Raw genomic sequence first — 14,267 nt, forward strand, 5'->3', positions numbered from 1 at the left:
CTGCCAGAGTTCAGTAGGTGTTCTGTAGGAGCTGTTCCACGTGTAGATGTATTTCTGGTGTATCTGTGGGGAGGAAGGTGATCTCCGTGTCTTACTCTTCCGCCATCTTCCCCCTCTCCTCAAAGGATTTCTTTCTTGATCTGAAGCACATTTTACATTTCAAAGTCTCTCCCCTCCATCATTTGCAATGGGTCTCCAGCTAGTTATGTCATGAATGTTTTATGTGATCATCAACAATTACATTTCAAATACACAGTTACCTCTTGGAGCATCTTAAAATTTCCTAGCGATTTCTGTTTTCTGGATTTTGAGAGCAGATCATCAAGCCTTCGATCAGATCATAGTAAAGCCAGTTTAATGGCAGGTCTTTGGTAGCCTCTAAAACCTGAAGGCACACAGGTGGATCATGACTACATAAAGGGCTGACATGTCAGGCTCTGTCTTTTTCTGTGCAGTGGACCCCTGAATGAATTTCTGCCCCCAAACAGAACAAAATGAAATAATCTCTTTTTTCTTTTTAATTGGGTTGTTGTTCAGTCTTGTATTTCAACAGTAAATCGAAGTGGTTGCTTCCTTTTACTACGTACAGTTCTACACTGGGAAATGCCCTTTTTATTGACAATGGCTGACTGTCTCCTATGTTGCACTGTCAGTATCTAGATGCTTCCTGTTTTAAAGAGGATATGTTACTGCTTTTACAAATCTAGAGTTTAAAACGGAAACAATGTGTTATATTAGCTAATTTTATTTTATTTTATTTTTTGCAGGTTTCTGGAAAGTGCCTTTTCTGAAAACTCTGCTGATTGGATTCCACTTTGGAGCTGCCTCTTTATAAACCCCTCTCCCTACCACCATCACTGCCACCTCTCCCCGCCCCGCCCCCGCAAAAAAACCCTGGTGTGCTTGTAGTTCATTCTCAGCAACTCGTTCATTCTTTTTTTCTTTGATTCTCAATTTTCATAGTCATTTTCCCTTCTCCCGATACTGCAGCAAAAAAAAAAAAAAGCAAAAAAAAATTGCAGTTGTATCATCCTACCAATCTTAATCTTTAAAGCCAAGAGATAGGTAAAAAAACTTTTCTCCCCTGGACCTGAGACCATTCCACACATTGACAGGCAGCTAGCAGCATATGCTTTTTGCAATAATAATTGAAAATATCAACTGGAGAGCACAGAATCCTTTTGAAACTCTGCCAGTTGTTTGAAGTAACTTCAGCAGAGGAAAAAAATAAAGCACTCAATATCTTAACCTTGACTGCTGCCCTCTTAGGAGTTGGTCTCTGGTTTGACTTTTAGTTACTCTGATACGATTTTTATTTTATAGTGGGCTTTTTGTTTCACTAGACCAAATTTGACTTAAATGAAAACTTAAGTGCTAACAAAGAAACATTTCACCAAAGCAACCAGGTATCTCTTCACATTTAGCTTGAATTTATTTTTAACCTTTCAACAACAGCAGTAATAGTGTTCTAGAGAGGGTGCACTTGATTTTAACTTTGCTTTCAATATGACGACTGTCACTATTGCCCTGGTTCGTGATACCAAGTGGCTGACTTTGGAAGTCTGTAGAGAATTTCAGAGAGGAACCTGCTCTCGAGCTGATGCAGATTGCAAGTTTGCCCATCCACCAAGAGTTTGCCATGTGGAAAATGGTCGTGTGATGGCTTGTTTTGATTCTTTAAAGGTGAGTCTCATCTAAATGCACATCATTTTTAATTGAAACTTGTTGATTTCTGGGTTTTTTTGAAATATGTTGTGCCTTGAAATTAATCAAGTTAAAAATAGCATGAAAGCAGTAGGTTTGGGTTTTTTTTATTTTTTTATTTTTATTAGTTTCTGCTTTATAACAAAGTGAATCAGTCATACATATACATCTGTTCCCACATCCCTTCCCTCCTGCGTCTCCCTCCCTCCCACCCTCCCCATCCCACCCCTCCAGGCGATCACAAAACACCGAGCTGATCTCCCTGTGCTATGCGGCTGCTTCCCACTATCTATCTACCTTACGCTTGATAGTGTATATATGTCCATGCCTCTCTTTCGCTTTGACACAGCTTACCCTTCCCCCTCCCCATATCCTCAAGTCCATTCTCAAGTAGTTCTGTGTCTTTATTCCTGTTTTACCCCTAGGTTCTTCATGACATTTTTTTTCTTAAATTCCATATATATGTGTTAGCATACGGTATTTGTCTTTCTCTTTCTGACTTACTTCACTCTGTAGGACAGACTCTAGGTCTATCCACCTCATTACAAATAGCTCAGTTTCGTTTCTTTTTATGGCTGAGTAATATTCCATTGTATATATGTGCCACATCTTCTTTATCCATTTATCCGATGATGGACACTTAGGTTGTTTCCATCTCCGGGCTATTGTGAATAGAGCTGCTATGAACATTTTGGTACATGTCTCTTTTTGAATTATGGTTTTCTCAGGGTATATGCCTAGTAGTGGGATTGCTGGGTCATATGGTAGTTCTATTTTTAGTGTTTTAAGGAACCTCCATACTGTTCTCCATAGTGGCTGTGCCAATTCCCATTCCCACCAACAGTGCAAGAGTGTTCCCTTTGCTCCACACCCTCTGCAGCATTTATTGTTTCTAGATTTCTTGATGATGGCCATTCTGACTGGTGTGAGATGATACCTCACTGTAGTTTTGATTTGCATTTCTCTAATGATTAATGATGTTGAGCATTCTTTCATGAGTTTGTTGGCAGTCTGTATATCTTCTTTGGAGAAATGCCTATTTAAGTCTTCTGCCCATTTTTGGATTGGGTTGTTTGCTTTTTTGCTATTGAGCTGCATGAGCTGCTTATACATTTTGGAGATTAATCCTTTGTCAGTTGCTTCATTTGCAAATATTTTCTTCCATTCTGAGGGTTGTCTTTTGGTCTTGTTTATGGTTTCCTTTGCTGTGCAAAAGCTTTGAAGTTTCATTAGGTCCCATTTGTTTATCTTTGTTTTTATTTCCATTTCTCTAGGAGGTGGGTCCAAAAGGATCTTGCTGTGATTTATGTCATAGAGTGTTCTGCCTATGTTTTCCTCTAAGAGTTTGAGAGTTTCTGGCCTTACATTTAGGTCTTTAATCCATTTTGAGCTTATTTTTGTGTATGGTGTCAGGGAATGATCTAATCTCATACTTTTACATGTTCCTGTCCAGTTTTCCCAGCACCACTTATTGAAGAGGCTGCCTTTCTCCACTGTACATTCCTGCCTCCTTTATCAAAGATAAGTTGACCATATGTGCGTGGGTTTATCTCTGGGCTTTCTATCCTGTTCCATTGATCTATCTTTCTGATTTTGTGCCAGTACCACACTGTCTTGATTGCTGTAGCTTTGTAGTATAGTCTGAAGTCAGGGAGCCTGATTCCTCCAGCTCCGTGTTTCATTCTCAAGATTGCTTTGGCTATTCGGGGTCTTTTGTTTTTCAAAACAAATTTTGAAATTTTTTGTTCTAGTTCTGTGAAGAATGCCAGTGGTAGTTTGATAGGGATTGCATTGAATCTGTAGATTGCTTTGGGTAGTAGAGTCATTTTCACAATATTGTTTCTTCCAATCCAGGAGCATGGTATATCTCTCCATCTGTTTGTATCATCTTTAATTTCTTTCATCAGTGTCTTATAATTTTCTGCATACAGGTCTTTTGTCTCCGTAGGTAGGTTTATTCCTAGATATTTTATTCTTTTTGTTGCAATGGTAAATGGGAGTGTTTTCTTGATTTCACTTTCAGATTTTTCATCATTAGTGTACAAGAATGCAAGAGATTTCTCTGCATTAGTTTTGTATCCTGCTACTTTACCAAATTCATTGAATAGCTCTAGTAGTTTTCTGGTAGCATCTTTAGGATTCACTATGTATAGTATCATATCATCTGCAAACAGTGACAGCTTTACTTCTTCTTTTCCAGTTTGGATTCCTTTTATTTCCTTTTCTTCTCTGATTGCTGTGGCTAAAACTTCCAAAACTAAGTTGAATAAGAGTGGTGAGAGTGGGCAGCCTTGTCTTGTTCCTGATCTTAGTGGAAATGGTTTCAGTTTTTCACCATTGAGGACGATGCTGGCTGTGGGTTTGTCATATATGGCCTTTATTATGTTGAGGAAAGTTCCCTCTATGCCTACTTTCTGCAGGGTTTTTATCATAAATGGGTGTTGAATTTTGTCGAAAGCTTTCTCTGCATCTATTGAGATGATCATATGGGTTTGGGTTTTCTCCTTCAATTTGTTAATATGGTGTATCACATTGATTGATTTGCGTATATTGAAGAATCCTTGCATTCCTGGAATAAACCCCACTTGATCATGGTGTATGATCCTTTTAATGTGCTGTTGGATTCTGTTTGCTAGTATTTTGTTGAGGATTTTTGAATCTATGTTTATCAGTGATATTGGCCTGTAGTTTTCTTTCTTTGTGACATCCTTGCCTGGTTTTGGTATCAAGGTGATGGTGGCCGCGTAGAATGAGTTTGGGAGTGTTCCTCCGTCTGCTATATTTTGGAAGAGTTTGAGAAGGATAGGTGTTAGCTCTTCTCTAAATGTTTGATAGAATTCGCCTGTGAAGCCATCTGGTCCTGGGCTTTTGTTTGTTGGAAGATTTTTAATCACAGTTTCAATTTCAGTGGTTGTGATTGGTCTATTCATATTTTCTATTTCTTCCTGATTCAGTCTGGGAAGGTTGTGATTTTCTAAGAATTTGTCCATTTCTTCCAGGTTGTCCATTTTATTGGCATAGAGTTGCTTGTAGTAATCTCTCATGATCTTTTGTATTTCTGCAGTGTCAGTTGTTACTTCTCCTTTTTCATTTCTAATTCTATTGATTTGAGTCTTCTCCCTTTTTTTCTTGATGAGTCTGGCTAATGGTTTATCAATTTTGTTTATCTTCTCAAAGAACCAGCTTTTATTTAGTTTTATTGATCTTTGCTATCGTTTCCTTCATTTCTTTTTCATTTATTTCTGATCTGATCTTTATGATTTCTTTCCTTCTGCTAACTTTGGGGTTTTTTTGTTCTTCTTTCTCTAATTGCTTTAGGTGCAGGGTCAGGTTGTTTACTCGAGATGTTTCCTGTTTCTTAAGGTGGGATTGTATTGCTATGAACTTCCCCCTTAGCACTGGTTTTGCTGCGTCCCATAGGTTTTGGGTCGTCGTGTCTCCATTGTCATTTGTTTCTAAGTATTTTTTTATTTCCTCTTTGATTTCTTCAGTGATCACTTTGTTATTAAGTAGTGAATTGTTTAGCCTCCATGTGCTTGTATTTTTTACAGATCTTTTCCTGTAATTGATATCTAGTCTCATAGAATTGTGGTCAGAAAAGATACTTGATACAATTTTAATTTTCTTAAATTTCCCAAGGCTTGATTTGTGACCCAAGATATGATCTATCCTGGAGAATGTTCCATGAGCACTTGAGAAAAATGTATATTCTGTTGTATTTGGATGGAATGTCCTATAAATATCAGTTAAGTCTATCTTGTTTACTGTATCCTTTAAAGCTTGTGTTTCCTTATTTATTTTCATTTTGGATGATCTGTCCATTGGTGAAAGTGGGGTGTTAATGTCTCCTAGTATGAGTGTGTTACTGTTGATTTCCCCTTTTATGGCTGTTAGTATTTGCCTTATGTATTGAGGTGCTCCTATGTTGGGTGCATAAATATTTACAATTGTTATATCTTCTTCTTGGATCGATCCCTTTATCATTATGTAGTGTCCTTCTTTGTCTCTTCTAATAGTCTTTATTTTAAAGTTTGTTTTGTCTGATATAAGAATTGCTACTCCAGCTTTCTTTTGATTTCCATTTGCATGGAATGTCTTTTTCCATCCCCTTACTTTCAATCTGTATGTGTCTCTAGGTCTGAAGTGGGTCTCTTGTAGACAGCATATATATGGGTCTTGTTTTTGTATCCATTCAGCCAATCTGTGTCTTCTGGTGGGAGCATTTAGTCCATTTACATTTCAGGTAATTATTGATATGTATGTTCCTATTCCCATTTCCTTAATTGTTTTGGGTTCGTTATTGTAGGTATTTTCCTTCTCTTGTGTTTCTTGCCTAGAGAAGTTCCTTTAGCATTTGTTGTAAAGCTGGTTTGGTAGTGCTGAACTCTCTCAGCTTTTGTTTGTCTGTAAAGGTTGTAATTTCTCCATCAAATCTGAATGAGATCCTTGCTGGGTAGAGTAATCTTGGTTGCAGTTTTTTCTCTTTCAGCACTTTAATTATGTCCTGCCACTCCCTTCTGGCTTGTAGTTTCTGCTGAGAGGTCAGCTGTTAACCTGATGGGGATTCCCTTGTGTGTTATTTGTTGTTTTTGCCTTGCTGCTTTAAATATGATTTCTTTGTGTTTAATTTTTGACAGTTTGATTAATATGTGTCTTGGCGTATTTCTCCTTGGATTTATTCTGTATGGGACTCTCTGTGCCTCCTGGACTTGATTAACTACTTCCTTTCCTATATTAGGGAAGTTTTCAACTATAATCTCTTCAAATATTTTCTCAGTCCCTTTCTTTTTCTCTTCTTCTTCTGGAACCCCTATAATTCGAATGTTGGTGCGTTTAATGTTGTCCCAGAGGTCTCTGAGACTCTCCTCTGTTCTTTTCATTCTTTTTTCTTTATTTTGCTCTGCATCAGTTATTTCCACTATTTTATCTTCCACCTCACTTATCCGTTCTTCTGCCTCAGTTATTCTGCTATTGATCCCATCTAGAGTATTTTTCATTTCATTTATTGTGTTTTTAATCGATGCTTGATTCATCTTTAGTTCTTCTAGGTCCTTGTTAACTGTTTCTTGCATTTTGTCTATTCTATTTCCAAGATTTTGGATCTTGGAAATAGAATCTTGGATCATCTTTACTATCATTATTCTGAATTCTTTTTCAGGTAGACTGCCTATTTCCTCTTCATTTGTTTGGTCTGGTGGGTTTTTATCTTGCTCCTTCACCTGGTGTGTGTTTTTCTGTCTTCTCATTTTGCTTATCTTACTGTGTTTGGGGTCTCCTTTTTGCAGGCTGCAGGTTCGTAGTTCCCGTTGTTTTTGGTGTCTGTCCCCAGTGGCTAAGGTTGTTTCAGTAGGTTGTGTGGGCTTCCTCATGGGGGGGACTAGTGCCTTTGTTCTGGTGGTTGAGGCTCGATCTTGTCTTTGTGGTGGACAGGTCCACGTCTGGTGGTGTGTTTTGGGGTGCCTGTGGCCTTATTATGCTTTTAGGCAGCCTCTCTGCTAATGGGTGGGGTTGTGTTCCTGTCTTGCTAGTTGCTTGGCATAGGGTGACCCGCACTGTAGCTTGCTGGTCGTTGACTGAAGCTGGGTGCTGGTGTTGAGATGGAGATCTCTGGGAGATTTTCGCCGCTTGATATTATGTGGAGCTGTGAGGTCTCTTGTGAATCCGTGTCCTGAAGTTGGCTCTCCCACTTCAGAGGCACAGTACTGACTCCTGGCTGCAGCACCAAGAGCCTTTCATCTACCCAGCTCAGAATAAAAGGGAGAAAAAGTTGAAAGAAAGAATTAGTAGAAGAAAGAAAGAGAGAGAGAAAGAAAGGAAGAAGGAAGGAAAGGAAGGAAGGAAGGAAGAAAGGAGGGAGGGAGGGAAGAAGGATGGAAAGAAAGAAAGAAAGGAGGGAGGGAGGGAGGAATGAAAGAAAAAGAAAGAGTGAATGGAAGAAGGGAGGGAGGAAGGAAAGAAAGAAAGAAAGGCAGGAGGGAGGGAGGGATGGAGGGAGGGAGGAAAGAAAGAGTGAAAGGAAGGAAGGAGGGAGGGAGGAAGGAAAGAAAGTCAGGAGGGAGGGAGGGAGGAAGGACAGAAAGAAAGGAGGGAGGGAGGGAGGAAGGAAAGAAAAAGAAAGAGTGAAAGGAAGGGAGGGAGGCAGGGAGGAAGGAAAGACAGACAGGAGGGAGGGAGGGAGGAAGGACGGAAGAAAGAAAGAAAGGAGGGAGGGAGGGAGGAAGGAAAGAAAAAGAAAGAGTGAAAGGAAGGGAGGGAGGCAGGGAGGAAGGAAAGACAGACAGGAGGGAGGGAGGGAGGAAGGACGGAAAGAAAGAAAGGGAGGGAGGGAGGAAGGAAAGAAAAAGAAAGTGAAAGGAAGAAGGGAGGAAGGGAGGAAGGAAAGAAAGAAAGAAGGGGGCGGAGGGAGGGAGGAAGGGAAGGTAGAAAAAATAGAAGATAAAGTAAAATAGAATAAAGTATAAAATATAGTAGCGTTATTGAAAATAAAAAAGTAATTATTGAAAAAAAACAACAGACCGATAGAACCCTGGGACCTATGATGGACGCAAAGCTATACAGTGAAAATCTCACACAGAAGCATACACATACACATTCACAAAAAGAGAACAGGGGGAAAAAATCGAAAATCTTGCTCTCAAAGTCCACCTCCTTAATTTGGGATAATTCGTTGTAAAAAGAGGAAAAGGGAAGAAATCTTTAATCTTGTCCTCAAAGTCCACCTCCTCAATTTGGGATGATTCGCTGTCCATTCATGCACTTCACAGATGCAGGGCACATCAAGCGGACCGTGGAGCTTTAATCCGCTGCCTCCGAGGCTACACAGAGAGATTTCCCTGTCTCTTCTCTGCTCTCACAGCTCCCGGGTCTCAGCCTTGGACCTGGCCCCGCCTCTGCACGTAGGTCGCCGGAGGGCGTCCGTTCTTTGCTCAGACAGGACTGGTTTAAAGGAGCCGCTGATTCGGGGGCTCTGGCTCACTCAGGCCGAGGGGAGGGAGGGGCATGCAGTGCGGGGCGGGCCTGCGGCGGCAGAGGCCGGTGTGACGTTGCGCCAGCCCGAGGTTCTCCGTGTGCTTTCCCGGGTAAGCCATCCCTGGGTCCCGGGACCCCGGCAGTGGTGGGCTGTACAGGCTCCCCGGAAGGGGGGGGGTGGACAGTGACCTGCACTCGCACACAGGCCTTGTGGCGGCGGCAGCAGCAGCCCCAGCGTCCCACGCCCGTCTCCGGGGTCCACGCCTTTAGCCGTGGCTCGCGCCCGTCTCTGGCGCTTCTTTCAGCAGCGCTCTTAATGCCCTCTCTTCGCGCACCAGGAAACAAAAGGGTAGAAAAAGTCTCTTGCCTCTTCGGCAGCTCCACACTTTTTCCCCGGACTCCCTCTGGGCCAGCCGTGGCGCACTAGACCCTTCAGGCTGTGTTCACGCTGCCAACCCCAGTCCTCTCCCTGCGCTCCGACCGAAGCCCGAGCCTTAGCTCCCAGCCCCGCCCGCCCCGGCGGCCGAGGAGAGCAGACAAGCCTCTCGGGCTGGTGTGTGCCTGAGGGCACCGGTCCTCTGTGCCAGAATCTCTCCGCTTTGCCCTCCACACCCCTGTTGCTGTGCTCTCCTCCGCTACTCCGAGGCTTTCTGCCTTCGCCACCCGCAGTCTCCGCCCGCGAAGGGGCTTCTAGTGTGTGGAAACCTTTCCTCCTTCATGGCTCCCTTCCGCTGGTGCAGGTCCCGTCCCTATCCTTTTGTCTCTGTTTATTCTTTTTTCTTTTGCCCTACCCAGGTATGTGGGGAGTTTCTTGCCTTTTGGGGGGTCTGAGGTCTTCTGTCAGCGTTCAGTAGGTGTTCTGTAGGAGTTGTTCCACGTGTAGATGAATTTCTGATGTATCTGTGGGGAGGAAGGTGATCTCCGCTTCTTACTCTTCCGCCATCTTCCTGCCTTCCCCTACAATATTAGTTTGTTTGTTTTTTAAGACAGAATGTAGACTTTGTAGAACTAAGCCAGACTGAAGCTCACCAATCAGAGCTCACTGACCGAGATATATAGACTTAAAGAAAAAAGAATTCAAGAATTTTTGTAGGAGTGAGAAATTGTAGCCTTGCTGTACTTTACATCTGTGTATATTATTTAGATTTTCATACAGTGGTCATAGTCCTCAACTTAGAGGAGTCCTTTACTGAAATATAGCTTATTATCTATGTTATCAAAATACACTCGGCAGGGACCAATCAGAGGATAAATAAAGTCAGACAGAGAAAGTATAAGGTGAAAATCTCACCATCCAGGAGGAAAATGATGGCATTTTGAATTTTCTCAGTTAAAGTATATTTTGAACCTTTAACTTAAACATATTGCTACAAAACTAGGTTCACGTAATTTTCTTCCTGAGCAACTGATTGACCATTTCATATTTGTGAGCACATTTTATAAGGAAAGTTCTATTGCCAAGGTCATCAAACCTGAATATCATGTACATGAGTATAAATAAAATATGAGGACAGGTGAGATATTATGTAGAATAGAACATATATGATTGCAGAACGAAAAATGCACTGATTTTCATGTTTTATCCATGGTTATCCTTAAATTAAGCGTAAACGTACAAATTAAAGCATAGGAGTAAAAAATGGTAATACATTCCTGGTTTAATTAGTAAGATTTCCTATGATTCATTTTAGATTTTTTTTCAAAATATGTTAAAATGAATTAAGCTTAATAACCGTTTCAATTTCTTGATATTGTTTTATCCTCATCATGACCAATTTTACCTCATTAACATTTTTATTTATGGCTGCATTGGCTAACAGAGATGTAGTCCTTCATGTGATCATTTATTCAGAAAACATTTTATCATGATATCCTACTTAAGTAGTTACTTTTGCTTATTTTGTGGTTGCTAGTTTTTGTTGCAGACCATTCCAGTTCAAGAATGGGAACTAGTTATAAAGATAATGGCAATTCCTAACATTGAAAATGTCTGAATTGCTCTTTTTTGTAGCAGATATTATGACTAAAGGGCTTATTCTGTTTTCTTCATTTCATTTTCATTCATGTTTCATCTACAATTATTTTATGTATTATTTAAATCTTCTGTGTATTATTTAAATCAAGGACTGTGCAGTGCCTTAAATGGAAAAGAGCACTGGACTAGTTCAGGGGGGAAAAAAGGAGATGTCTTTTAGCCAGTTCATATAGAGGGTCCAGCACTGCACTAGTCACTTTACACATCTTGTTTCAGGAGTCCCAGCCCCACTACTGTTTTTGACTTTAGCTACTTAATCTGACAGAGCTTGAGTTGCTTCATCTCTAATGCATGGGTAATTCTTCGCTACCTAACTTCTATGATTATTGTGGAGATTCCAATGAGATAACATAAATGAAAAGCCATGTATCACTATAAAAGTGAATTAAGGACTTCCCTGGCGGTCCAGTGGTTAGGACTCGGCGCTTTGACTGCATGGCCCCGGTTTCAGTCCCTGGTCGGGGAAGGTCCTGCAAGCTGCATAGTGTGGCCAAAAAAAAAAAAAAGTGAATTAAATGAAAAGTTTATCTTCTTACTATTGACTAAGATGCTTATTTTAGTTCTTCAAAACAGTTCTATTTCTATTTTATTATCTAAAACTACACATTCATGTTTCAAATGGACGTGCCCACATCCAGTTGCCATGAGTGTGATGTTAGTTCTTCAAGCTAAGTATCACTGTTTTTATGGCTTACTCTTAGATATAGAGTTCCTTGCAGGCTTTGTAAATTCTATCTTTTCAGGTGTCTCGTGGAAAGAGATGTGTGATATTACTAATCATTGATATACTTCAGATCAGTTCTCCCATTTAAAGGCAAAAGAATGCCATAATGGAAACATTTTGAAGAAAAGTAATATGGAGCATGATTGTTAACAAAATGCATACTGCACTACCACTTTAAAGCTTGGAAAATGTTTAATTCAGAGACTACATAGATAATGGCCAATGAATAGTAATAAGCCACTTAATTATTTAAATACACTGTCTACTCAGTACATCCAGTGTTTTTAAAATAATTTTTGATATGTTAAAATCTTGATGACCAGTCGCACAAGATAAAGATGATTTACATAATCCTTACTTTCTCAAATTTTAATGAAAATCTTAGTATTTCAAACATACAGTGCCTTTCAAACAATTAATTAGTCATTTAGATAGCACATGCATCACAGTTCCACGTCTGCATAAAAGCTTTGTAGTTCTCTTATTTTATTCCTTATCCATGATAAGCATGAAAACTATACCAAATTGACAATAGTTGACCTACGTGGGTTGTACTACTATCATATCTATAATACACAAATAACAAAATAATATACCTCGATGGTTACTGCAGCATTTGCTACCCACTTTGAGTTTCTGTGATTGAAACACTTTTGAAATATATCTGTGCACTGTTTCTTCTTCCATGAGTGGTTAAATAACTGAAGCAATCACTTGATGAGTTTTGGGCAGCTGCTTTTGTTTTTGTTGTTTTTATAAGGATTCCATTAGCGCTAGGTACTCTACCAGATGGTGATGGTTCTTTGCCTTCATAATAGTCACAATAGTTAACGATATCCTATACTCACCTCATAATGAGGGAATGTTATGAAAATAAGGAGGGCAAGCTTGATGGCTAATTTTGCATTGTGCTGAAGTGCTGTGCCCATCCATGAATGTTGAGTGTTCAGTGATGAAGTTTGCACCATCTTCAGATAGAGATCTAGATAGCACAGCCCATAGATTAATTTCCAGCTACATAAAAGAGTCTCGCATCATGTTGATATACAGCTGTTTTTTGACTCAATTGCCTAGTCGGCTTGGCACAATTTATTTCAGAATTTCTCTCCAAAGTATTGCTTAACCCATTTTGTGCCAATTTCTTGATATTACAATTTGCAGTTGATCTAGGTTGGTACTTTTAGCGACTGTCCCTTGACTTTAACAAAAGATGTTTTCATAGCCAATATTATCTTCATGTATTCTGCTTCAGCAATTTCATGTGTCTTAAACCTTCTCCTCCATACTTGAAGCACTGTGATATCTGCCACTTGTTATCTAGGAAGGATATAAATGCTGTCATTATTTAACTATGAAAGATCAACACCCATCACATCTGCCCACTGCACTCACCACCTTGGGTAGTTTTGTAACAAAAATCTCCTGGCAAGGGCCTTAGCAGCAGGCATAGTCAGAGGACAGCCATGTCAACCCATATACATTCCTAAAAGATGAGAACTGGGTGAGGAAAACACACAGAACAGCCCCATACTATGTTTTCAAACATCACATATGATTGCAAGCATAATAATACTTTGGCAAGTGAAACTGGTTTTATAGACATATGGATGTGAATCTATCCTTGTAGGTCAATTTGTCCTGAGTTACCAGTATATTCTGTACTAGTACACTAGTCACAGCAGTTTTCACCAGTTTAAAATTTGATTATTTCTGAATGAATATTTACCTCAACCCTGTTTGCTAAGGGAAAACTTACTGGGAGCAGAAGACTCCTAGCAACATAATCCCAAGGGTTGCTGAATTATGCAAGATTTAGAATCATTTATGAGCTTGATCAGAGGGGTCTGCCTGTATTGTAAAGATACATAGACAGCACCTGTCATCCTGAGACTCAAGGAAAATAACATTTTACTTAAGGATCTCTATCTTCTATTATTGACCTTAAAAAGGATGTATCTTTGACCGGTAAAAGTCAATGCTATTTTGGACATTTCAAAAATCTCTTTTGAAAGAAAAATGGAATTACAGTCAGTACCCAATGAAATACATATTGATAGCTCAGCCTCACTTGTTAAACTTTTTATTTTGAAATAATTTTAGGCTTACAGAAAAGTTGCAAAAATAGTACAAGGAGTTCCTGCATACCCTTCACCCAGCTTCCTGTAATGTCAACAACTTACATACCATACATAGCACAGTTATCAAAACCAGGAAATAACTCTAGTTCAATACTATTAAGTAAACTAGAGACCTTATTTGAATTTCACCAATTTTCCCTCTAATGTCCTTTCTCTGCTCCAGGACCCCACATTGCATTTACTTGTCATGTTTATTTAGTCTCCTCCAATCTGTGACAGTTCCTCAGCCTTTCCTTGTCTTTCATGACCCTGACACTTTGGATGAGTACTGGTCAGTTATCTTGTAGAATGCCTCTCAATTCGGGTTTGTCAAATGCATTCTCATGATTTGACTGAGGTCATGCATTTTTGGCAAGAAAACCATAGAAATGATGTGCGTCATATTCGAGGGTACTTGATGTTGATGTATCTCCTCTCTCATGTTAACCTTAATCACCTGATAAAGATGGTGTCTGCTGGGTTTCTCTGCTGTAAAGTGATCAGTTTTCCTCTTGTGAAAATCGATAAATATCTTCTTCATTTATTCAACATCTCCTCAACATACCATTGATGGTAAGGGTCATCCCAATATCCAAGCTGTCAAAATGTGGAAGTATCCATCTTAGAAGTGATGAGTAACACACTTCTCTACTAACTGTCAATCAAGAAAGGAAGGGAGGAGAAAATGGACCTAGAGATGAGGAAATACTGAGAAACT

The 14,267-nt window shown here is 39.8% G+C and overlaps 1 protein-coding gene across 3 annotated transcripts in view; it reads left to right on the forward strand.

Moving 5' to 3' along the window:
• The first annotated feature begins 816 nt into the window (after nucleotides 1-816).
• The window catches only part of MBNL3 (muscleblind like splicing regulator 3), a 71,424-nt gene continuing 57,973 nt past the window's right edge, over nucleotides 817-14,267 (forward strand). For all 3 annotated transcript variants that reach the window (XR_009530920.1, XR_009530921.1, XM_060087772.1), the window contains exon 1: nucleotides 817-1,683. Coding sequence is in view for 1 of the 3 variants with exons in the window: in XM_060087772.1 (XP_059943755.1) it covers nucleotides 1,507-1,683 (177 nt within the window). In the remaining 2 variants the exon portion in view is untranslated. The remainder of the gene's footprint in view (nucleotides 1,684-14,267) is intronic.

This window comes from Mesoplodon densirostris, chromosome X (assembly GCF_025265405.1).
Source record: "Mesoplodon densirostris isolate mMesDen1 chromosome X, mMesDen1 primary haplotype, whole genome shotgun sequence".
Classification (NCBI taxonomy): domain Eukaryota; kingdom Metazoa; phylum Chordata; class Mammalia; order Artiodactyla; family Ziphiidae; genus Mesoplodon; species Mesoplodon densirostris.